Genomic DNA, 23,140 nt, shown 5'->3' with positions numbered 1-23,140 from the left:
AGCTGATGTGGCCGAAATTGCCCATCGCGTGCGCGCTATTCCATTGTATTTTTCAGTTTTCTTTTTTTTTGTCGGTGAAACGATGCACAGAACGTATCGCGGATATACGTGTTTCTCGATAGTTTGCTTTAGATGATCGAGCGCCGATGAACATAAGTATATAGATAGATATGCCAATATGTACAGAAAGTATCATACATACGATGGACAAAATCATTGCATTATGTGATATAATATAATCATGATCGGTTTTAGAGATAGAGAGAGATAGTGTATGTTTGGTGTTCAGAATGAGACAGGCTATATATTGACAGAGCTAAGAAATATAACATATTCGGGATGTATATCATATGATTAAAAGTATAAAGTATATATAATTAAACGTTAAAAGCTATGAAGAGGTGCTCAGAAAATTTTCAACGCTTTGCAGTGACAGTATATAGTGATATAACAGAGTGGGCATAATGGAGATATATGTGCGACGGAGTCATTATAGATTCTTCTTTTAGCGCAAAACTTATTCTTATTAATTGTTCACTTTAGTATTATGCAACAATTTATCCTTAAAGTCCTGATTTTCTATTAATCACAGTTAATGCGTTTTGAAAGCGTATAACAAGTTCGGTTATAATGGCTGTACGTTATTATTTTACCCCCGAAACACGATAATAAGGACTTTAATTTTCAAAGTCCCGTGTAATATTGTTATCGTCAATAACGTTATACTGGTAAATGTATATGATGGCAATAAACTTTACTTTAATATAAACGTGTAATTAAAAATGAAGTAAAATGAAAAAAAAAAAACTGAACGTATATACTCAACAGAAATCAATGGAAATCAATAGAGAAAAATAGAGAGTAACAAACGCGCTATTATTAGCTATCGATTTACTGTTTAGTCATTTTCTCAATTTAAAATGCACTATACACGAATTTAATCGTACACTACTTCAACAACAGGACTTGAAGGTCTAAACAATTTCCAAATCGCTATTTCGTTCTCGGAATAATGACTTTAATTTTCGAGATGAACTGAGGTGATTATGAATAAAATATATGTATAGATAGATTGACAGAGGGCACATTCAGTTTAATGCAACATTGTAATAAATTGTGCAAGAAAGTTTGATTAACATTCCATTCCTAAACAATGTATGTTTATAGGAAACTCTATGTAAAGAATGCACATATGTACAGAGTGTAACGCGATAACCGCCATAGTATCGAAAACAAATAAAGAATAATAAAGTAACGCTGTATGATCACACACATGAAGCCCGCAGTTTTTAGCGTAAAATCATAAAGCTATTATCCGACACGCTTCGGTTCGCGGTTACGCAACGTATTAACGTGCGGCTGCCGTATACCCATGTATGATCATACAGTATAAAATACATGACATCACATTTGATAACATTCATATTTGAAACACTATACGTCTCTGAATTATATATTTAATATTTTGATGCAAGGGCTGCGAACGTTGTTTCCATGATTGCCACTTGACATTTCGTTTAATTAAAAAATACGCGCTTTTAATTATGAGCAACGTTATTATTTCGTTCCTCGGTTCTCTTTCAGCTTCCGACCTTGTCGGATTTTAATCATAATTAAATTTAATAATCAAATGGCAGTCGTGCGAACAAATTTTGGCAAACATACATAAGTCGTAATCGGAGGGAACACAGAGTTTCAATAGATGATCGTACCGTTTATGATTTCAATGAATTATGTTTCGTTAAGAAATGTTATCAGCAGCTAAGACATTGAAAAAATAAAAAAAATTAAAAAAAAAAAGAAACTAGGTATATCGATTGGTTTGAAACTAAGGCGGCAGCTGCATAAGGGATGTCTACGATGCTAGTATGAAAATATAGAACCACTATGTTTTTCTTTGCTATTGGATTTTTGCAGTTTCAATTTTTAATTGCACTTATCAACTATATATATCGTGTGCAAATCTTAAATTATTAAACTATTCACTGGTAGCGATACTCCCTATAGTTAGTTCGAATTGAACACGTCCTCTTTTATCAGCAATGAAAAAAAAATGAACACACATCGTAACGATTATACGGTTATTCTGTTACACCTGTACGTAAAGCATGATCAGTATAATGACTCTTTCTCGTGATTGCAGTAAGTCTCGTAAGCAGAAAAAAAGAGAACAAAAATCAAACTAAAACGTGTGTGTGGGGGTGTAGGTGTATAAGTCAGAAAAAACAGAAACTTTCACTAATTCAGTTTTGAGCTTATCTTTCAGATCAGCGTAAAAAGCGTGAACTCCGGCGTACACTATTTCGCATAGGAAATAAATTAGAGCTGCATGGTAGAGCAAATATAGAACCGAGATAGCGAGCAACTACAATAAATGTATCATGATGATTTATATCTTCGAGAGAGTCAGTAATAAAATGTGTGTTGGTAGTTTAATTAGTTGATAGAGCTGCCTGTATACCTGGTCCCTTCTCCTAGGCGATCTGCTCAAGCGTTTTTGCCGTTGACTGCATATGGCTATTTCGCGACCGAGTCGATTCTACGTGTAGTTGCAGTAGAGTAGGCATTGCAGTAGGCGATGCGTTGATGATAACGATGATGATGTAGTAGTAGTAGTAGTAGTAGTAGTAGTAGTAGGTACATGATCGCACGACGCGCGACGACAGCATGGGGGGCATGGCGAGTCAGGTGGTCGATTCATGAGCATGACGTTGATGACGATGACGATGATGATGATAATGATGATCAAGATGGCAATGGTTAGTCATAGAGTATTTCTTATTTTGATCAACGTAAGGGTATAGATGCGGGCGTTATCCTCATATTATGTTTATCTAATTCTTATCACCTACACATCCAAAGCAGCTCATTCCACACATTCACATGTTTATATGTATATATATATAAATCCCTTATTCTCTGAGTCCTCGTCTGCTTTAGCAATAGTATATAGTTTGCGAGAGGCATGTATATTTTCTTATATAATTATCTTTATAGATTATTATGATACATAAAAATCTAATTTCGTATCATATCTATATGCAGGTAAGTATATATCTTAAGTCTTAAGAGTATAGTAATTATATGCTATCTCGTATAATGTCATATATATATATATTCAGTGTGTTATATATACAGAGAGTATCATCATCATCAAAAGAGAAAAATAAGAAGGACACTCAAACTGTTCTTCGCTGCATAATAAAACGAGCATCTCGCTCTCTATCAATTCAACACACGTCTTATATAAAGAGTCGCATGCTTTCAACATAGTATACAGTGGGTAATGTGCATACAGTAAGCATATGTATAAGAAGGTACAAGATAGATCACTTTGTAATATGTCAGTATATCGTATACGGATATGTATATATATCTCTCAAAAATAAAAAAATTAAAAAAAAAAAGAAGAAGGAATTTCCTCGAAACTTTCCCGATGCGAATTCAGCGCATGTAAGTATATAGGATTCGAAATACAGTCAGAGAGAGATAGATAGATAGATAGAGTATGTGTGCCTTTCGATCGATCGCGCGCGCTGCGCTGAGACGACGCGCAAGCAACCCAAGTAAAGCACGGCGGCGACCACTCTATATATGTATACGCACACACCTGCGTGTATTGTAATCAGCCACAAGGGCTCTACTATATATATACACACGTGCATGCATATAGAGGTACAGGGACACGCATGTGTCACCGCTAGTCATTGTCAGGGTGCAGTGTATACATATATATATATCACACGGAAACGATCAGGAGACAATTAACGACACGCGATCGGCGCCGTTATATATAGCATATTAATTGGATCTGCTTTATCAAGCTGAATGGTCTTTTATTTTCGGTATATATATACTATATACACTATTTACAGCTTTGCACATTATGCATTGCAATAGATATCGAGGGAACTGTTGGGAAATCTTTAAAAATTATCATCGACGGCGAGTTTTGGCAAGATCCATACAGAAAAAGTTCATAAATAGCAGAGATAGAGCTGAGATAAAAATTCCATGTAAGCAGAACACATATATACTGAATATGGACCGGATCGATCGAGAGTTACGGAGGAGAATTCGTCATGCAGCAGATATATTATAACCAGTGCATGGTGAGCGGAAAATATATATAATATATATATTAAGACAGGGGATTTTTAGAAAGATCCTCGTACCATGCTTCATTTTATGTATAATATATAATAATGTATCAAAGTTTTTCTTAAGAATACTGCAACAGCTACCACTAACTACTGTATTTCAACTACACTACGCACTACTTTGCACTTTGTACAAATGCTAACAGTACGACGAGTATACAGAACGGGTTGATTATATACAGCATATACCAGCCGAGAATATTACAGGTATATACTATTAGCATTGGTACTGAGAGCACTACTAGGTATAGGACGTGGCACTATATAAAGAAGGTTTCAGTCCTTAAAATAATACTAGAATGCATATCTTTATATATTTATAAATAGAGTATTTAAAGACCTGCTTCTGGGCCATGGACTGCATCTGCTGGAACATGATGCGCTCTTCTTCCTTTCCTGCAACAAGACCAGAGAGAGAACGAAAAATAGAGGTCGTGCATATTCGAAAAGAGTCTGAATATATAACTTAAAATGTGTCTCTGTATACCGTGTAATCTCGTCTCTCGAAAAAAAAAACTTTGAAATTTTCACCCAAATACATTTTTGCAATCTCTAGCGGCGTCGTCGACAATAGGACGACGAAGAGGAGAAAGAAGAGCCGATAAAATCAGTCGATATATCGTGTGGCATCGATGTACAGCCGTTCATAAAGCTCACGTAAAAATAGTCGGGAGAGAGAGAGAGAGAGAGAGATTAATCAGTTGAGCAGGAAGCAGTCAATGCTTTCGGCTCTTTGGGATAAAAATTAAGCTCCGGAATACAGTGATACGGAGCCACGGCGGCCACGCGAGATATCGATCCGATGCGCGCGAATCTCTCCGTCTCTTGTGCAAAGTAGGACGAATTTTTTTAGCTCAGAGAGAGAGAGAGAAGTTAGACGCCCCTCGCGCAAGTAGGGTTAAGAGAAAGCATTAAATGAACATTTGTCGTCGACCGAATAAAGAGAGAAACTAAGCACACGGCGTTCGGTATTTTTGGCCCACGACTCTGCGGATATTCCTGCCTAATTTACACGGAGCGATAAAAGTTTCCGAAACGCCGTCTTTGAAACTTTCGCAGTACACCGCAAGAGATTATAATAGGAATTTCGGGTTTCAAGGTACAGAGCATATCAGCAGAGGGCTTTGCCGTTATCTGGAGCGTGAGCGGTATTATCGAATTTTAAAAAATCGGCTCTTCTCCAGAAAATTTAATAAAAGGCCAACACACCGGCTTACTCTTTATCTCTCGGTGAATAAACCCTAGCCTCGCGAGAATTTATGAGCCGAGCTTTTTCATCCCAGAAAGAGGGACTAATAAGAAGCTCGTTTTTCAAATCTCCCGCGCGCGTCGCGTGTTTTCCAAACAAATAGCTTATTACCGGGGAAGCTTATTGTACATCGTGCTTGTAATTTTTGCAAGATAAAAAGGGCATCGGAGACTCACCCATGCCTTTGTTCTGCAGCATCTCCAGGAGCTTTTTGATGCTCTCGTCTCTCGCCTGCAGAGTCTGCTTTTGCGTCTCTATCCGTAGCTCGAGCTCCTGCGCAGAAAAGAGAAACGGGCAAAGCGTTAATTTGTATTTATAAGTGTTCTCATACTCTCGTGTATATTCGAGTGTCTCAATCAGTCGGAGAGGCTTAATCTCCTCTCTCCGGAGCCTTTGAGAATTTGGTATTCGAAGCTCTGTTCAAACAGAGCCTCTGTGTGTGTGTGTGTGTGTGTGTGTGTGTGTGTACAGTATATAGTGGCTTAACGCAAGCTTCGGCCTCCTAATCATGGCGGGAATTTTCGAAAAGCTGTAAAATTATTCTCCAAGCGTTTTAGGCAGTTTGGCAAATTGATGAGTTCTCGTCGTTGTTGTCCCTGTGCCAATTGAACAATTCAACATAGTTCTCCTCTTAATGCAGTTTACATACGTACAAGCCACGCCGGGATTTCCAGCCAATAATGCATATGCACGTGTACAGCGGGGGAAAAAGAGCTTCAAAATAGCGACCAACAAGCTGCTCATTAATAATTGTTCGCTTCAGTCCTATATACACATACATATATATACAGTAAGAGTAATAGAAGTAGAGAGAAAGCTGAAGCTTGGCAAATAGATTCGTTCGTCGGTCGGACGACGCTAGCAACTGCGAGTTTGAAAAGAAGCTGATTACATCCGAATCGGGCTATACGTGTACAGCAGTATATACAGCAATATATACACGTAGACGAGCAATTAGCGATCCCGTGTGCAACAAAAAAAAAAAAAAAAAAAAACAAGGAAAAACAAGCAAGTCGAAGCTTGCAGCCCAACTAAGAGTCACTTGATTAGTCATTTCCAGAGGTGATTACAAGCAATGAGCGAGAGAAAAAAAGAGACGTGTAGAGCGAGGAAAAAGGAAAGATCCCCCTCCCAGCGCCGAATGGAACGAGCTCGAGCGTAAATTAAGTCGCACCTAAATATACGCATTGTCCTACTTCTCTTGCGCGCCGAGTTAAGTCTCGCCCTTTTTCTCCTGTGTGTAAAAAAATGTGTGATTAGTATTAAGTAGATCATCTTTTTTTTTGTTAAAATATATAATATTTTATGCAGTATCTAATCTCTAGCTATATAGCACACTATATAATGTTTATATAATGATACCTCGGCAAACAATTACGTGTGTGTATACGCAGAAACTTTTCTTCGCAGTTACGAAGAGAGAGTTTATACACAACGATTCGCTCGTCGTGTGCGTGTGTGTGTTTGTGTCAGGAATTCTAGAACCGAATGAAAGCGATTAATTTTAATGAAAATCTCCAGCACTGAATTTGCTAATGTATTTGCTTCAGCTATATGAACTACAGGCACATATATAATTCTCGTGATAAGATATACTTGCGCCACACGTGTGTGTTAGTAGTGAGTGAGTATATATATGCGGCTCGCGTGACCGAAGGCTCCGTGTCGCACGATGATCCACTGTGTGTACACTCGCGTTGTCTAGGCTTTGCTTTCTTTTTTCATTCATTAACCATATACTTATCGAGCGCAAATCCCTTCCGTTTGATTAAACCCGCGCTCGGATTCGCGATCCCTTCGTCACCTTTGCGCGTAAAAATATGACGAATTGTTTATACGGCGGTAGCACATGTGTGTGTGTGTGTGTAGACTTATACAGCGAAACCAGAGAAAAGAGGGGATTAAGTGGGATTTCCGTAAACGAGTAGCACACAGCTCATAGGCTTAATTCTCTATTACAGAAATTACACACAGAGTAGTCGCGGGGGCATTTAAATCGCCTCGCGTAATCCCCCCTCTCTCTCTCTCTCTAATAAACCACATCGCGCTCGCGTCGATTGCGATAATCTCCGTCGCTCGAGGAAAACGCTCGAAACAACGTATATCCATAGACACAAAGCGAGTTGGCATATATATAGCGGGAGAGAGAGTATAAAGAGAGCGATATTACGGATCTGAAAAGAAAGTGGAGCAACGCTGCCGCGCATCGAATTTTCCAGCCAGCTGCTATTACACATTGAGATAGTCGCATATCCTGAGATTCCCTGGGACGTTGCTTGCAGCCAAAGCCGGGGGGTATTATACACTTTCGAAATTCGTATAAGCAGCTTGAAAAGTACTCGGTAAATAAAAGATCTCTCTCTCTCTCTCTCTCTCTCTCTCTCTCTCTCTCTCTCTCTCTCTCTCTCTCTCTCTCTCTCTCTCTCTCTCTCTCTCGTCGAGTATGTATACAGGCGCGGGCTTCTTCGTATATAGCCACACGTGGTATAGTATATAAGTGTGCAGCGGGGAGAGATATCTTTCATTGTTCGATCGAGGGTCTGCGTGTCCTGTTGATCAATGCGCCGGTATGTATACACCCAAAAAACAGCCGCAACGCTTGCCAAATAACGTGTATATTTATGCGTTTGTACGAATGGCCTGTAGCGTAAACACAGAGAGAGAGTTAATGAATGATATGGGAAAAGAGCGTGTTTGTATGAGTGTGTAATATGAATGATTGTAAAAAAAATGCGAATGAAACCTTTATCGTGTCTCGGAGTATTGCGATTTCGCGAGTCAAGTGCTCGTTCTCGTTGTACAAGACTTCCATCTGTTGCTGCATTTCGACGCTCGGACCTCGCATACGCAATCTCAACTCCTCCTCCAGTTGTCGAACCATCATGCTCTGCTTCTGTAACAGCAAAACATTCATGGCAACACGTCAAGTGGTGTGATTGAGAGATTTTTTTTTTCTTATCATTTTCCAGCGAATCATCGTCTCATTTTTGCATTATGTGTATACTTATTATGTACGTTCTTGTTTTCGGATGTACTTGTGGTGGTGGTGGTGGTGGTGATGGTGTCGATGATCGTGTGTATACACTTGTCCAGCTTTGTTTTCATTTTTTCGTGACAACGACATAGCGTGTGATTATGTGTGAGAAAGAAGGTATACAGAGTATGAATAACGCGAAAGAGTGTGAAAACTCGGCGGCGATTTTTCGTTCTCTCTTATACATATGTGAGAAATGGATCGTTCCTATGTACTATCTATAGATTATACAGGTATAAGATACACAGAGATACACATTGCGTACGCTGGAACAGTTAAAAGAGATAAGCGATTAAAATTGGCATAGATCAAGTGAGTGTCTGACTAAACACTGTACGTGTCTACTTAAACGCAGTGGTACGAGCCAGTCGTTTGCTCGACGCCAATGTATTACACACATGTCTCTCTCTCTCTCTCTCTCTCTCTCTCTCTCTCTCTCTCTCTCTCTCTCTCTCTCTCTCTCTCTCTCTACACCCGCGGCTAGTCTATATGTGTTGTATACGTATGTAGAGTGAGTTAATCCTTTGTTTGCGCTGCGTTGGGGCATACGTTCATTTTCTTCTGCAATCAAGGATCAGGTCATGATGTATACATATTTTTCTTTCGATAATTTTCAAACAATGCGACTCTAGCTCTAATCATCTACAACTACGATCTCTATTCCAACGTGTTCGCTTACCTATACACACATCGCAGTCAAGTGCGTCCCTCTGAATGAAAAGGGGGCCGGTTGCCAGAAATGAAAAAAAGATGCCGCGTTCGCGGTAGTAAAAGTATAGTACGGGCCGCGCCTGACGCCGGTAAAGCAGAGAACGCCCCCCCCCCTCTCTCTTCTCATCGCGCGCGGGGTTACATGATCGATGCGCGCGCGCGAGCCGTGTGCGGCCGATTAGCCTCGGAAAATTGACTTTACACCGGCGACGACGACGACAATAGCCGATTACCGACACTTTTGTTTTTGTCGTCTGCTGTATAGAAAGAGAGAGCTGTTAAGCAATCGTACATACAACCCCGCGCGCGCTCTCTCTCTCTCTATTAAGTCGGTCAAAGACTCGCGGCCTCGTTTTGTTGTTTCTTCTCTGTTTTTCGGCTTTGTCGCGCGGCTAACGGCCTACAAAGCGACGAGCGCCGTGCATGTCCGAGTGTTTACCAACAGACACGCGAAAAATTCCGTGTCAATGACTGCGGCGCTCGTAAGAGAACTCGAGTACCAGTTGCTCTCTCGGATACGCCAGTTCTTTCTGATGCGGAAGGAGGTTATAAGTGTTTTCCTTTTTCTCATCGGGCCGCGAGAAGAGCGCTCGATACGAAGGCGCGCGATCTGCACCTAGCCATTCCCTCCTCGCGCCCCCCGAGGCAGATCGGACTCGAGATCTCTGCTTATATTGGAGGGGGGGGGAGGGGGCAGTATCCCGGATTACGCGGATATACGTCCATAAAAGTGCCGTGAAATTCGCGCCAGCGTAGACGGGGGTGACAAGGTATAGATGCACGTGCGGAGAGCGAGATAGAGTGAGAGAGAGAGAGAGAGAGAGAGAGAGAGAGCGGGGGTGAGAGTCGAGGAGGACGTGTACGTATATCGATCGGCCTAAATATAAGCTCGGCGCAGACGACATGCGCTCGGGCGAGAGCGGGCAGGCAGATATACAGAGAGCTGGAACATGGCTGCGACAGCGAGAGAGGAAAAGCGAGAGAGAAAATGAAAATACAAAAGGTGTACCTGGTTCTCGTTGTTGAGCAGCTTGAGCTGCTCGTTGATGAGGCTGTACTTGGTGGACTCCTCCTTGCGCAGCGCCCGCTCCTTCTTGAGCTCCGGCGACCAGAAGGTCTTGATGCTGTGCATGGAGCTGCCGAGCTTCTGGTTGGTCAGCTCGAGCTCCTTCTTGAGGTTGCCGAGCTCGCGCTGCAGGTCGTTGTTCTGGTGCTGGAGCTCGCCGATGTAGCCGCCGCCGTCGCGGAGCATGTGCGGGTTGGGCGACTGCCGCTGGGCGACGCTCCGCAACGGCGGCCCGTAGAGCTCGTCCTCGAGGTAGCGGCCCGCAGAGCGAGAGAGCGGCTCGCGGATGGGCACGAACTCGCGCTCGTGGTCGAGGAGGCCGACCGAGGCGCGGTCGAGGCTGGCGTAGCGCGGGCCCGGCATGCCGGCGGGCCTTGAGGCGCTGCGCGATCGGTGCTGTCCCGCGCCCTGCGACATGCTGCGGCCGCGCTCCTCGAGCAGCAGCACCGGGCTGCCGAGCTCGTCCACGACGTCGCGCGCGCCCCCCAAGCTGCTCGCGTAGTACGGACTAGCACCGCCGATGCCGCCGCTCCCGGCCAGGCCAACGAGAGACTGATGGACTGGCGTGTGGTGGCCGTAGACTCCGCCGCCGCCAGTCGAGTAGAGCTGGCCCTCGGGCGAGCTGTTGCCGCTGCGCGTGCCGGCCCGCAGCCTGCGCGAGCCGAGCGGGCTTCCGCGGCCCGAGACGTAGCCGGAACTTCCGCCGCCGCCGCCGCCGCCGCTGTAACCTCTCGACGGACTGCGGTCCACTGTAGGCAGCTCTCCGAGCCGGCGGCCGCTGCGTGGCGATCGTGTCCCGCCGCCCCCGTAGCCGTCCCTGCCGCCCTGCATCATCTCCGCCTCTCCGCAGCCTCCGCCGTCCGCTCCGCTGATGCCGATACTGCACACTCTCTCTCTCTCTCTCTCTCTCTCTCACGCACTCACTCTCTCTCTCTCTCTCGCTCTCAGCTCCCGCACCACGACGCACCACCTTCGCGGCGAGCTGCTCCAAGCGCACTACCGGATCGCCTCGCGTTTTCTATACTACGCTAGTATATCTACCTACTATGGAGCGAGAGAGAGAGAGAGAGAGAGAGAGCAACGCCAAGCCAGGGGGATCGATCTAGCGCCGCCGCCGCCGCCGCTCGCCGTGTGGGCGCAAGCGCATACCCACCACCCTCCAACACCGTACGTGCGTCTGTGTCCGAGTCGAATAATGCACGCGTTGATTCTTTTGTTCTTCTTTTCTTTTCGCTGGGTTGTTTTTTCCCCCGCTCTCCCCGTCTTCCTTTCTTTCGCCCGCGGTCGGGAGGGGGGGGGGGGTGAAACACCTCGTTAGCTTCGATTTTTCCTATAAGGACGAGCGCTCGATCCCTCGAGCAACGTCCCATTCAACGAGGAAAATTCCGAAGCGGTGTGAACAACCTCGTCCGCCCCCCCCCCCACCCAGCGGTCACAGCTGATTTACCCATCGGCGGATGTATTATTTTTTTTTCTCTCTCGCCGCCGTCGACACACGGCAAATTCGATCAGAGGGCGCAAACTTTACGCCATCACTTCGAACCTGTACACGGGAAAAGAGTTGCGTGTCTGACAGTTCTCGAGACTAACCACTGGGAGAGCGAGTGAGGAACACGATAGGATCGTATTAATTATAACGAGCCACTGGATATTCGCTGGGAATTAACTTTCCTTTGTTTTTTTGTTTTTTTGTGCATAAAAGAACGCCGTTGACAGCCGACGCGTTTACGACCGCAACCTCGAAATTCGCTCGTTACACGAACCACGGTTAAAAATTCTGAATAAAATTGAAGATAAAAATGAAGAGGTCCTCCCAAGCCGAAGGGTCGTCGAACCCGGCGAAATTCAACGAGCGCCAGCCGGACTCGCTGCGATACCTGGACAGCGGCGACGGAGTCGGGGCGAATCCCCCGCACACACGGAGATTCGTCGACAACCGCCAGCCGGAATGTCTCGAAGCCGGAGAATGCGCCGCTTATCACAGCCACAGACCGGCTGCTTATCAATCCGGCGGTGGGCCGTCCCTACACGCCGAGACGCAACGGAGCTCGGTATACATCGATTTTTTATATTTAACCATAGACGTTAAAAAAAATATATATATATATATTTCGGAGTAACGCAACGGGCGGCAATCCCCCCCCCCCCACAGCAGCAGGTATCGTCGAATAGTAGCAGGGCGCTCCAGTTCACCCCCGAAATGATACGCGATCAGGAGCTGCTGGTAACGTCGATGAGTCAACAGGGAATTCCCGAGACTCTCATCCGCCGGCAGTTCGAACGGCTGATGGACGAGCAGAGCAAGCAGCTCAGGCTATTGGGAGACAATAGTAAATCGGCCGAGGCTAACGCGCCGAGAGTCAGGAGAAATAGCTCGACGGAGGATACGAGGCGCGATAATGAAACGCCTCCGAGGACGAGTAGGCTCGAGCCGTCGAGTTTGCTGAAGATACGCATGAGGAAGGAGGAGACGGACTTCCGGAAGAGGAACAACGGACTGCAGGATCCCGTCGTCGCTCGAGACATTTTGAAAAAGTGCAGCTTCAAGGTCAAGGGCGCCGTCAGGAGAAACGAAAACAGCGCGACGCAAGGACAGATCGTCAGACTGAACGGTGCTCAGGACAGAAGCGAGATGGAGAGCCTCGAGCTGCAGCCCACTCGGAGCGCGGAAGTGCGCGAGAAGCAGAAATCGGCCAACGGGTTGGAAAACGCGAGAAATTCCCAACGAGTCGACGAACAACACACTCGGCAGCATTACTGCGAACAAAGCGCGCCGTTATCGCAGAACGATCAAGCCGCGATTATTAACGCTACGAACGAGCAGCAGCAGCAGCAGTATGCTACGCAGAGCAGCTTCAACAATTTGACTTACTGGCCGGAATTTCAGGAGCCACGGGTCATCGGCGGCCTGACTTATTTCGCGAGGAAACCGCAGTGCATCCCTAGCCCTCCGGGACTGCTGTGCGATAATAACGGCTCCGTGGATCCCAACAAAGCTGCGAGGACGTGAGATCGCGCGCGCGTAGAATTATTTTTGTAAATTGTTTGGTTTTTTTGTCTAGTTTACACAAATTTGACCTGTCTATCGAACTCTTCTCGCGATTCTATCGGGATATTTAGGGGTGATCGAGTTCACAGCGATTGAATAATACGAACACAGTTGAAAAGTGAATAAATTTTATTCAGCAAAAATTGAGGTGAAATTATATTGATAACTTATGTTTACGTATCTACTGATTAAGGCATATACAAAGATTTCGTTGATTATTGCGAGTCGATCCGAATGCCGTGCGCATAGCTCTCTTCGATATATCGACGTGTCAAGAATATCTTTTTTTCGCAACATTCGATCGTCGACAATAACAACAATAACAACAACGATAACAGATAACACTAGTTGTAAAAATAATATAGTAATAAAAAGAGTGACAGTAATTACCACAATCTTATTCAAATTAACAGTAGTAGCATCAGTTTTAATTAGTATTAATAACTAAAATTCATATATTGACTATTATAAAAGTATACTTTTTTTCAATTGTGCCACGAGGAAAACTCCCTTTATACATATATGACATTTATAAGGTAAACTTACATTACTCTACTACTCTAATTGTTTTTGGAATCGTGCCCGATCAGCGCGCCGGATGACCGACCTCCCGGACATCTACACTTAACGTTAGCGATTCACACAGTGGTCTGGCACTTTCCGTCTATACAGATCAATTTTCTTCCCCACATCTCACAACGCATATACAAGTCTAAAATCAATGTCTGGGCGAGGCGCGTCTCAGTTGGATTCCAACTGAGCGGGCCCTTAACAAGTTTCTCGTATATTAGCATCGTCTAGCGAGGAAGAAATCATACGCCAAAGAATGGAAGTGGAACAAGAATGTGTTTTCAATATACTCCACGGAACAATCGAAGTATACTTGGTAATCAATTTCTCTAGTTCCATAACCCTCCATACAAGATTCTAACTCTAAACAAGTGAACGGCGTGTATGTATAGGTAAGAATGAGCTTCCCATTCGTTTATTTAGTCTCCATTCCAGCGGAGAAATGCGGGAGAGGATGGGCGCGAACTAAGTTACAAAGATGGAGAAAGAGAGCTATAAAAAAAAGTATGGTCCCGCGTCCGGGCGGGTGGCACTAGGGCGAGGACGACGAGCTCGAATCGGTGCCCGACTCCTGGTTGGCCGGTGACTCCAGTTGGGCCAGTGATCGCTGCAACTCCGCTCGTTCCTGGGGCACCAGCCTGTGAGCCATCTCCAGGACGGCGTCCAGCCTGACCTCGGGACAAGCCTCGAGCTCTTTCTTTATCCTACTGACGACCGCGTCCTTCTTCACGCAGGACATGTTACGCAGCAACACACTGTTATCGAGTGTAATCTGTTTCTCCATCCAATTGGACGCTGCCTCATCGTTGTCCCACAGGTAGGACTCTGTAGCTCCCTTGTCTTCGACAAACCAGCGACGCAGCATCGCCTCGACCTGGCGCTCACCCAGCTCGGGTTGTGTCTCTAAGATCTGTCGGCGCAGCTGGTCTTCGCGCAGCCGGCGCCTCAGTCTCCAGTAGAAGAAGCGACGCGCGTTACGCCAGGGCACGATCTCGTTGATGCAGCCCTTCTCGAGCATTCGCTCGGGAGTGTCGTGCAAGTCGGCAAAGTGTACCGCTACCTGGTGGTACATGGGTTCGAGCTGGTGCTCACGCGTCTGCAGCTCAGCCTCGAGCGCGACCTTCTCCTCGGTGGGACCGCAAGTCGAGCCGAGCGCCGCGATCTTCTCCTTGAGACGTTGGACAATCTCATCCTCGCGCTGTATCGTTTTCAGGATGTCCTTCTGTCGGAACTTGATCTCGACGATAGCCTCGGGTTCGAGCACGCCACCGCGACTCGTTGTTTCCGCGAACATCTCCATACACTGCGGATTGATGAACGGGTCGACTACGGCCCAGGCTCCTCCCCTCAATTCACCATTGGGTGGAATGTACACGAAAATTGGTCGCGTGTACTCGCGTAGCCCATCGACGATGTAGGCACCAAACTTCATGATCTGCTCGTACATGTCTGCAAGCAACAAAATATCCTTAGTTTCGACGGCAAAATCAAAGTGAAAAAACAAAAAGAAGAAAAAAAGATACCTTTCATGCCACCGGAGAAACCACGCCAGTTGGCAAATATGAACAGAGGCAGCTCTTCCTTGCCAAAGTCTTTGATGGCCTGAGCCGTCTTGTAGGCACTGTCGGGGTACCAGACTTGTCCGGCTTGTGAAACAGTCTTAGCCTCCGAGTCCAAGTTTGCTGGATCAGCTGGTAAGTGAAGCTCTACGGTGCGCGTCTCTACGGCTATCACACCGACGGGTATACCGCCGAGTCTCGCTCTACCCGTGACCACCGTTTGAGCCCAAGGCCTCATGATCTCCTGCAAAGTCACCAAATCGTCAGTAAATTTATCAACTAAAAAACTTGTAGCTTAAAAAAATAACACAAATAAAATACAATAAAACTAACCGCCCATGATCCTTTGTCGAAGAATCCACTCTCCCAAACGTTGGCGTCGGAAGGCAGCGGCCTACCCTCCAGCATCCACCGAGGGTCGTAAGGCGCCTTGGTAGGCAAGTACATGATTTCTCTGTCGATCGGATCGGAAATGATAGGGCTAACAGGCAGTGGCGCGCCTTTAACAGCTGGCACGTAGCTCAGCCACCTGAGGACTGTGGAAATACCGTCCAGGTCGCGCGGCTCTACCGCGTGCGATATGCCATTGTTGTGCATGATCTGAATGCCACCGAGTTGGTTGTTGCTAGCGTAGACCTCGCGACCCAACACGGAGTTCAAGGCTCTGTAACCTGTGAGGACGATATGCGAGTTCTCGATCTGGATGACACGCTGGCCGAGACGAACGAGGTACGAGCCAATGCCAATAGCGCGGCAGGATACCACGGATATCGTCACCACCTGAAATTACAGATTTTTGCGATGAGTGAAAATTTGCGAGTTTACAATCGCTGTATGTATACAATGTATAAATACTCTACCTCGTCGTACGCTCTCGACGTTTCACCGGCAATCAAACCGGCGTATTTGAGATTCTCAACACCGAGTCCATCCTGCTGTCCAATAATGTCGGTGAGTTTGTAACGCGACTCACCCTCGTCCTCGATCAAGCTCGCCTTTACCGAATTCAGCGGCCCGATGCGAGCATAATCGTCTGGTGTCAGATATATGTACTTGAATCCCTTTTCCGGATCCTGTTTGTCTTCCCACGCTATGTGGAACAGACCTTTCACCTGATAAAAACATGAAAGAAATTGAATTTGAATTGCCTTGTGAGGACTAAAAGCAGCGATAAGATCATTCGCACTCACTTCTTCCGCAAGCCCAATACGAGCACCGGCATTAGCCGAAAAGTAGACTCTGGGAATGCCAAGCTGCCGCGCTTTCTCCGACGCCCTGTAGAAAAGCAGATCCTCTTTCGGCCCAAAAGAACCGATGAAACACGTCAGATCGTTGGCGATAAGAATGATGTCTCGGCCATTTGGACACTCCGATGTGTAGAGCGTTAATCTCCAAGCAATCATACCAACGTCGTTCTCCCCTGGCAATCGTTTCTGCTCAACGAGATTCTCGCCTTCCAAAACCAGCTCGACGCAGTCCATGACGGGATTAGGTATGGTCACTTGCTCTGTTAAAAAAAGGCGTACAATTAGGATAGCACAATAGAAATCCAGTAGGTACTGTATCAAAGTATACGTACCATTAAGAGCAGCGGCTTCTTCGACGTGCTTAGCCCAGGCCTTCTCAATCTGCTGCCGGAACATATCAGGCAAATCATAGACGTAAGTAGTTCCAGCACTCTGCGCCTGGAATCTCTTGGCCTGCAGATAGTCCTTCGTGAGATACGGCGTGGAAATGGGCAAACCGTGCATCGGTCCGGGCCTCCAGTTGAGGGTGTTGCTATTGCTCGGACAGTACGACTCGAACCTAATCACACCGGTCTTGGGATCGGTAGCCTCGGCATACAGATGCAGGTCGATACTGTATCCGCTGTCGTTAGAAATGCAGAGTCTGACGTTGGAAGTGGGCTTTCCGGGCGCCGGCCTGATGGTCATCTTGATCTCGGCCTGTCTGACTCTGAGTTTCCAGAGTCTGGGGCCGTAGCGCAGTACCATACTCGTGACGCTCTCCTCGATTCTCGCTGGGTCCATAATGACCGTCGGCACGAAGTTCAGGAAGATGTGATTGCAGTCGGTGCGTTTAGCCAGCGCGTGTGAGAAGGCAACCTCGAGTTCGTCCATCGCTTCGAGCAATACCCGCTCGCCCTCGTTGTGCAGATAGTCGAAGCTGGCCTCCTTTGTGATGAGATCCGAGTGTCGAATGATCGAGCGGATAAAGAAGCGGTAGTCCGTGACCTGTTGACCCTTTGCCACCTTCGCCTGGCCGAGGTAGAGGTGCATCTTTTGGTTGGAGGTCGGCAGTGCCTCCAGGTCGTAGGTGCGCATGCGATTCAGTTCGATGTGGAACGCGCAGCCGGGCTCGAGGTGGCGGTAGATCCTGTCCTCCACAAAGTTGTCGCGCTGACGGAAAGTGAAGAACTTGGGGAACTGTCGCTTCTTCAGCGCGGCGAAAGTCACACGCCTGATACCTCGGTCTGTGAGCTCGTCGCGGTTGCTGGCGCACCACTCGCCGAAGAGACGGGCCATGGTGGCATCGTCATGGTTGCTCTCTTCGCGCACGGCAATGCTGAGAATATGCACGGGTTCAGATTTCTGGGCTTCGACCTGCTGCGGAGGCTGAGCGTTCTGGTCCACGTTTATGGAGGTACTGTGACGAGACTCGCTGCCACCGACAGCGGATTCGACGGCTTCGAGAACTTTGGCCGAGAGGGAGGTGGGAGATGACAGGTCCTCGAGGAGATCGAGAATTTCATCGGCGTACTGTGAGAACTGAGCGAGGTCCTTGAAAGCGGCCATCGCTCCGGTTCGGTGATTCACCAGCGAGTGGTTCTGTCTGTTGGGGTGATTGCTCGGCAGCATAAACTGGAAGTGCACGAGCGGCAGTTCACCCGATAGCTCGAGATGCTGTAGACAGGTCAGCTCGTAACTGATGTAGGCCCGACGAACATAGACCTCGAGGGCAGCGTTGCAGACCGCCCTGTTAGAATGGTAGAAGAAGTCGTGGAGAATGTCGAAGATGCAGGTCTCGGACAGAATGAGTTTTTGCAGGTTCTCCGGGTGGAAGTCGTGACCGTACATGTCGACCGCCGACAAGAAGATGGACTCCATCTGGTTGTGTCGGAGCTCGTAGGCCGGTTGATGGGCAGCGATCAGTACCTGACGAGCGCGCAGCGCTACGCGGCTGTGCTCCTGTCTGTTGAGGCTCGTTAATTCAGTCAGAGTCGAGGCAAGCTCGTCCGTCAGACCCGGCTCGTTGGCCCAGAGATGGTCGATCAGCATCGTGACGAGCACGTTCTTCTTGAGGACCTGAATGTGACTGAAGATCGTTCCGGTGACTTGGCTGATGTCATCCTTGTACTTCTCGACGAGGGCAGTAACACACTTGTCGTAGTGACCCTGCTGGAAGTGCACCTCGACGGTGTAGTATTGGCGCAGTAGCTCGTGCACCGCCGTCTTCATGCGACCGCGGATGCCGTTGCGGTAGCGTTGCACCAGCTGCACGATCGCCTGGGTCGTCAGGAAGAAGACGTCGCGCTCGGCTCGTTTCGATAAGGTAGCGGCGTGGCCATCGATCACGGCGGCAATCTGCTGGCTTGGGAACTGAGCGAGCACAGATGTGATGTTGCGCTCGTACAAGGTCATGAGTTTGCGGATCTTCTTCTCTACGCTGAGCGGTACGCGACCTGAAATCGACGCTATGACCTCCTGGAGTTCGAGGAGCGGCAGCGAGGGATCTCGCAACGATCCCATAAACTTCTCGACCAGCTCGCGTAGTCTGGGTAGGTGATAGGGCTCGGGTAGACAGTAGCCGGCCAAGCAGTTCTCCAAAGCAGCACGGTACTTGGCGTGAAGGTGATTCAGTTTCTCGGGTACGGCGGTACTGCTGGGACCGGGGAACTGGCCGTTGTAGTCCTGAGCCCTAGTGACGAGCGACGGGTCGTCGAGTTCAAGGCGGGCTATGAGACTACCAGCCTCGAGTACGGCACCAGGTCGTTTGACGTAGAAGAGCGTGCCAGGCTCGGAACACGTGACGTTCATTACCATCTTCATGACTTCGATTTCGGCATAGGCCTGATTGGCTTCTACGTGGCCACCGTCTTCGACGAGGTAGTTGATGAGTTTACCAGCCGACGGACAGCGCAGCAGCGACGGGTCGTTTTCCTTTTCGAAGACGCAGGTCTGGTTGCCGATGACGACACGGTAACGCTCGACCTCCTCGCGCATGTAGGTCGTGAAGCTGCCTCCATCGAGGGAGAGAAGAAGACCCCCGTCCGACAGTCTGTGTATCTCCACCTCCTTGTAGGATCCGTTCATAACCAGAAAGTAGCTGTTGGGACCCGACTTGGTCACCTGGACCTTGTACTTGAAGCCATCGTTGATGAGCTCGATGTAGACGACGTTGTCGAGGTCAATGCAAGCCTGTATCTGTCCGCGTTCCAGAGACGTTTGGAATCCACTGAAGGCCGCGTTGATGGTGTTCTCGGCAATGTGAAGCGCGCCGCAGGTAATAGCTAGCAGGACGTCGGGCTTATCGCTGCGCACGCGCTCGGCAATGAGCGCGTCCAGCCAGGCGGTGTCGATGTTGTTCGTCTGGAAGGACTCGGTCTCGAGCAGAGTGATGAGGTACTCGACGGTCGTACGGAAGTCACCACGAATGCTCAGTTCTTTCAGAGCAATGACAAGGTTCTCGCGCGCCTGGTGCCGATCCTCTCCCCAGGAGAAGCAGTGACCAAACTGCGAGTCAGCGAACTCGTGCAGACCTCCGGAGGCTCCCACGGAGAAGTAACCCCACACGTTCTTCGACGAGCGGAAGTTCAGCTCTTGGACCGTACCGCTGCTGGGCTTGAAACCTGAATCGACGAGCGATTTAATCAGTCGCGAGTTTTTTCAAAGTTTAGATTAGCTACATAAAAATCCAACTCACCCTCGTCGGGGTTCTCACTGGTGATTCTAGCAGCTATAACGTGACCCCACGGCTGAGGCTTGTGCCTGGGCTGATCGAAGTCGATGATGGTGTCACCCCAGGGACTCTCTCCGTACATCAACCTGATGTCCTTGATATTGTGAAGAGGTAAACCCATGGCGACCTGAAGCTGAGCCGCGGGCAGGTTAACGTCCGACACCATCTCTGTGCAGGGATGCTCGACTTGCAGCCTGGGATTCAGCTCAAGGAAGTAGTACCTACCCGACGTGTCGTACAGGTACTCGACTGTTCCCGCGCTCACATAGCCCACCATCTTGGCCAACCGTACCGCAGCCTTAAAAAAAAAAGTTTCATCGTCGATTCAGCAATAAGAAAACCTCGTTAATCGAGTCGGAAAATCACGGCTTACTTTCTCCATCTCCTCGAAGACGTCGGGCTTGGCAATGACCGCGGGCGCCTCCTCGATAATCTTCTGATGCCTCCTCTGAATGGAGCAGTCGCGTCCGAAGAGCGATATCGCGTTCCCGTAATTGTCGGCCAGCAGCTGCACCTCCAAATGCCTGGCGCATTTGGCGAGCTTCATGATGAAGATCGGCGAGCCAGGAACTTCGGCCTGCACCTGCCTGAAGAGCGAGGGCAGTTCCTCGGCGTTCTCCACCTTCCTGATACCCTTGCCACCGCCACCCTCGCTAGCCTTCACCATGATCGGGTAGCCGATCTTGTGAGCTGCGGAAAGAGCCTCGTCGACGGTCGCGACGCAACCCTTCTTGAACAGCTCCGACGAGATCTTGATCTTCTTGCCGCTGTACTGGGCCTTGAGATCCGAGCCCGACCAGGCCATCGTCGGCACGTCGGCCGTCTGCGCGACGATGCTCGACGCGATCTTGTCACCCAGAGCCCACATGGCCCTCTCCGAGGGTCCGATGAAGGTGACGTTGTTCTTGTGCAGAAGCTCGGGCAGTTTCGGGTTCTCCGAGGCGTGACCCCAGCCGGCCCAGACGGCCTGAACCTGCGTCCTGTTGGCTATGTCGACGATCAGCTCTACGTTCGCGTAGTTGTTGTTGTTGCTGCCTCCGGGAACCGGCACGTACTGGTCCGCCATCTTTATGTACTCCGCGTTGGCCTTCAGATCCTCCGGGGTGACCATAACGACGAAGCGGACGGCCCTCTCGTTCTTGAACATCTCGTAGGACCAGCGACGGATTGATCGCATGCATTTCACAGCCGCGATGCCGTTGTTGGCGATCAGGACCTGCGGAAAACAAGGCGCATAAGCGAGTGGTTAGCCTTGGCTGAAATCATTTTTTTTTTCTTGTTCTATTCTCATTTTTGCAACGTCAACATCGTTATCGCCGCAATTAGGCAAATCGCTTACGCATCGAGAGATCAAAAAAAAGAAGAATATTAGCGTTGGCCAATACCCGCGCGGCCGTAAGCAAACGCGCTTGATGACAAAACGCGCGAGCGCGAAGGTTCGACTGAGTATGAAACAGCAAAATCGGCGCGCACATCCGTCATTGCATCGAAGAGAGAGAGAGAGAGAGAGAGAGAGAGAAAAAAAAAGTGTAGTGTTTGCAGTGCGTCCACGACTCGGTGTGTTGGCATTGACGCGTGTCAGCACATTGGAAACTCGTTAAACTGGCCCATACCATTAAATCGGTCGGCGCTTATATTTTCGAGTGTGCGTGTTACATGCCTCGAGGAAAAAACCTCTCACTTTCGTGCGACTTTTCTATCATAGGTTTCACAAGGCTACAGTCGAAAACATCGATTTTTCCTGCCCAGCGGCGATCGACATATTTTTAAGACGCTATCGAGCCTTTTTTTCTCCAATGCGCCTGTATAAACCATCGGACAATCATAGACGTGAATAAAAAATTTTCTCACCTTAGTGATGACGCGAGTGCCTCCGAATCGATGCACGAACTCCTCGGGTGTAGCGACGGTGAAGTCCTTCTCCGTGAGCCGACTCTGCGCCTGGATCATCACCGTGCCCTGCGACATGCTGGGCCTGAAAAAGTCGACATCGCAGTCAGAATTACCTCGACCCAATGTATAACAAAGCCGCGCACGCGTATCCTTATAAACTACGAAAACGAAGAAAAAAGCAAAAAGTATACCTCCCCCCCCCACCCCCTTCCCCCGAATCGCGATCCTCCTGCGCGCACCATATATATATCTATATATATGTATATGTAAAAAAATGCGTATATTAAAAGTATAGACGGCTAGCCAGCGGAAAAATTACGTCATTCCGAGATGATAGTTCGCCGCAGAAGTTGAGGCGGAAGAGGAAGAAGTGGAAAGAGCCGATGCGGACGAGTCGTCGTTCTCCTCGGGACACATGGGTCCGATCTCGAGGCTGTTCATCCTGGAGAGGCCGGAGGTGAGGTTGTCGGAACTCTTCCAGATCGGATCCTTCTCGCCGGACTCGGCCAGAACGAACCTCTTGATGCGCTTCATACCGAGCGCAGCGTCGACGATCCAGCTCATCAATTCGATTATTACAAAGTGTTTCTCCTGCTCCTCATTGCTCTCGGACGTTCCAAATGCCGGAGCAGTTTCACCTGTCCGCTACGTGTTGTAAGACTGAGACCACACGGCAGGGAAAAAGAGAGCTGTCTTATTCAAGAGGAGTCGCGCCCCCCCCCCCCTCTCTCTCACCGCATACACAGCGCCATACGGCTGTCAGCTCTCGTGCCGCCGCCGCCGTCGCAGGTGAGCGGACGCTTGTGTGTATATGTGTTATACTCGTAATAGGAACGAAGGCGCGCTTGACTCTATCCCTGTCTAATAACTCTGGTAGAAAATTCACTATA

At 48.1% G+C, this 23,140-nt stretch overlaps 3 protein-coding genes and 1 long non-coding RNA gene across 16 annotated transcripts in view; 2 read left to right on the top strand and 2 right to left on the bottom strand.

The window, feature by feature from the left end:
• The window catches only part of LOC100123358 (trichohyalin), a 34,452-nt gene extending 23,234 nt beyond the window's left edge, over window positions 1–11,218 (bottom strand). For 4 of the 6 annotated variants that reach the window (XM_016982597.3, XM_016982608.3, XM_008217237.4 and 1 more), the window contains exons 1-4: window positions 10,164–11,215; window positions 8,153–8,302; window positions 5,586–5,682; window positions 4,501–4,556 (exon numbers count right to left, since the gene is read on the bottom strand). In XM_016982597.3, the coding sequence (XP_016838086.1) occupies window positions 4,501–4,556; window positions 5,586–5,682; window positions 8,153–8,302; window positions 10,164–11,054 (1,194 nt within the window). In that variant the 5' untranslated portion in view covers window positions 11,055–11,215. Of the gene's footprint in view, window positions 1–4,500; window positions 4,557–5,585; window positions 5,683–8,152; window positions 8,303–10,163 lie in introns of all 6 variants that reach the window. The other 2 variants (XM_031933701.2, XM_032596051.1) reach the window with 1 other exon arrangement.
• On the top strand, window positions 10,850–13,645 carry LOC103317809. 2 transcript variants are annotated; one of them, XM_008217226.4, is made up of 3 exons: window positions 10,850–11,387; window positions 11,923–12,271; window positions 12,373–13,645. In XM_008217226.4, the coding sequence occupies exons 2-3, from the start codon at window positions 12,020–12,022 to the stop codon at window positions 13,228–13,230; spliced, it is 1,110 nt and encodes a 369-aa protein (XP_008215448.1). In that variant the 5' UTR covers window positions 10,850–11,387; window positions 11,923–12,019; the 3' UTR covers window positions 13,231–13,645. The 2 variants fall into 2 exon arrangements, with proteins under 2 accessions (XP_008215448.1, XP_008215449.1); XM_008217227.3 differs by lacking the exon at window positions 10,850–11,387 and adding an exon at window positions 11,806–11,824 and having other exon boundaries at window positions 12,376–13,645.
• LOC100123347 (acetyl-CoA carboxylase) overlaps window positions 13,381–23,140 on the bottom strand; it is a 16,854-nt gene continuing 7,094 nt past the window's right edge. For 6 of the 7 annotated variants that reach the window (XM_008217229.4, XM_031933698.2, XM_031933700.2 and 3 more), the window contains 9 exons: window positions 22,209–22,332; window positions 20,731–21,573; window positions 20,322–20,655; window positions 16,978–20,247; window positions 16,589–16,905; window positions 16,259–16,510; window positions 15,732–16,178; window positions 15,363–15,642; window positions 13,381–15,288 (listed from right to left, as the gene is read on the bottom strand). In XM_008217229.4, coding sequence (XP_008215451.1) covers window positions 14,372–15,288; window positions 15,363–15,642; window positions 15,732–16,178; window positions 16,259–16,510; window positions 16,589–16,905; window positions 16,978–20,247; window positions 20,322–20,655; window positions 20,731–21,573; window positions 22,209–22,332 — 6,784 coding nt within the window. In that variant the 3' untranslated portion in view covers window positions 13,381–14,371. Of the gene's footprint in view, window positions 15,289–15,362; window positions 15,643–15,731; window positions 16,179–16,258; window positions 16,511–16,588; window positions 16,906–16,977; window positions 20,248–20,321; window positions 20,656–20,730; window positions 21,574–22,208; window positions 22,333–22,569; window positions 22,930–23,140 lie in introns of those variants that run through there. The other variant, XM_016982562.3, reaches the window with a different exon arrangement.
• LOC116738480 overlaps window positions 22,613–23,140 on the top strand; it is a 3,244-nt gene continuing 2,716 nt past the window's right edge. Inside the window, exon 1 of the long non-coding RNA XR_004344478.1 lies at window positions 22,613–23,039. This is a non-coding gene — a long non-coding RNA (uncharacterized LOC116738480). The remainder of the gene's footprint in view (window positions 23,040–23,140) is intronic.

Source organism: Nasonia vitripennis, chromosome 1, assembly GCF_009193385.2.
Source record: "Nasonia vitripennis strain AsymCx chromosome 1, Nvit_psr_1.1, whole genome shotgun sequence".
Classification (NCBI taxonomy): domain Eukaryota; kingdom Metazoa; phylum Arthropoda; class Insecta; order Hymenoptera; family Pteromalidae; genus Nasonia; species Nasonia vitripennis.
The sequence above is the reverse complement of the archived record's forward strand: the minus strand, read 5'-3'. Positions and strand labels throughout refer to the sequence as shown.

What these genes read in the sequence shown, in the direction of transcription:
- LOC103317809 (XM_008217226.4), top strand. Translation starts at nt 12,020, where the DNA reads ATGAAGAGGTCCTCCCAAGCCGAAGGGTCGTCGAACCCGGCGAAATTC. An exon ending in CCGAGACGCAACGGAGCTCG is followed by an intron (nt 12,272 to 12,372) that starts GTATACATCGAT and finishes CCCCCCCCACAG; the next exon opens with CAGCAGGTATCGTCGAATAG.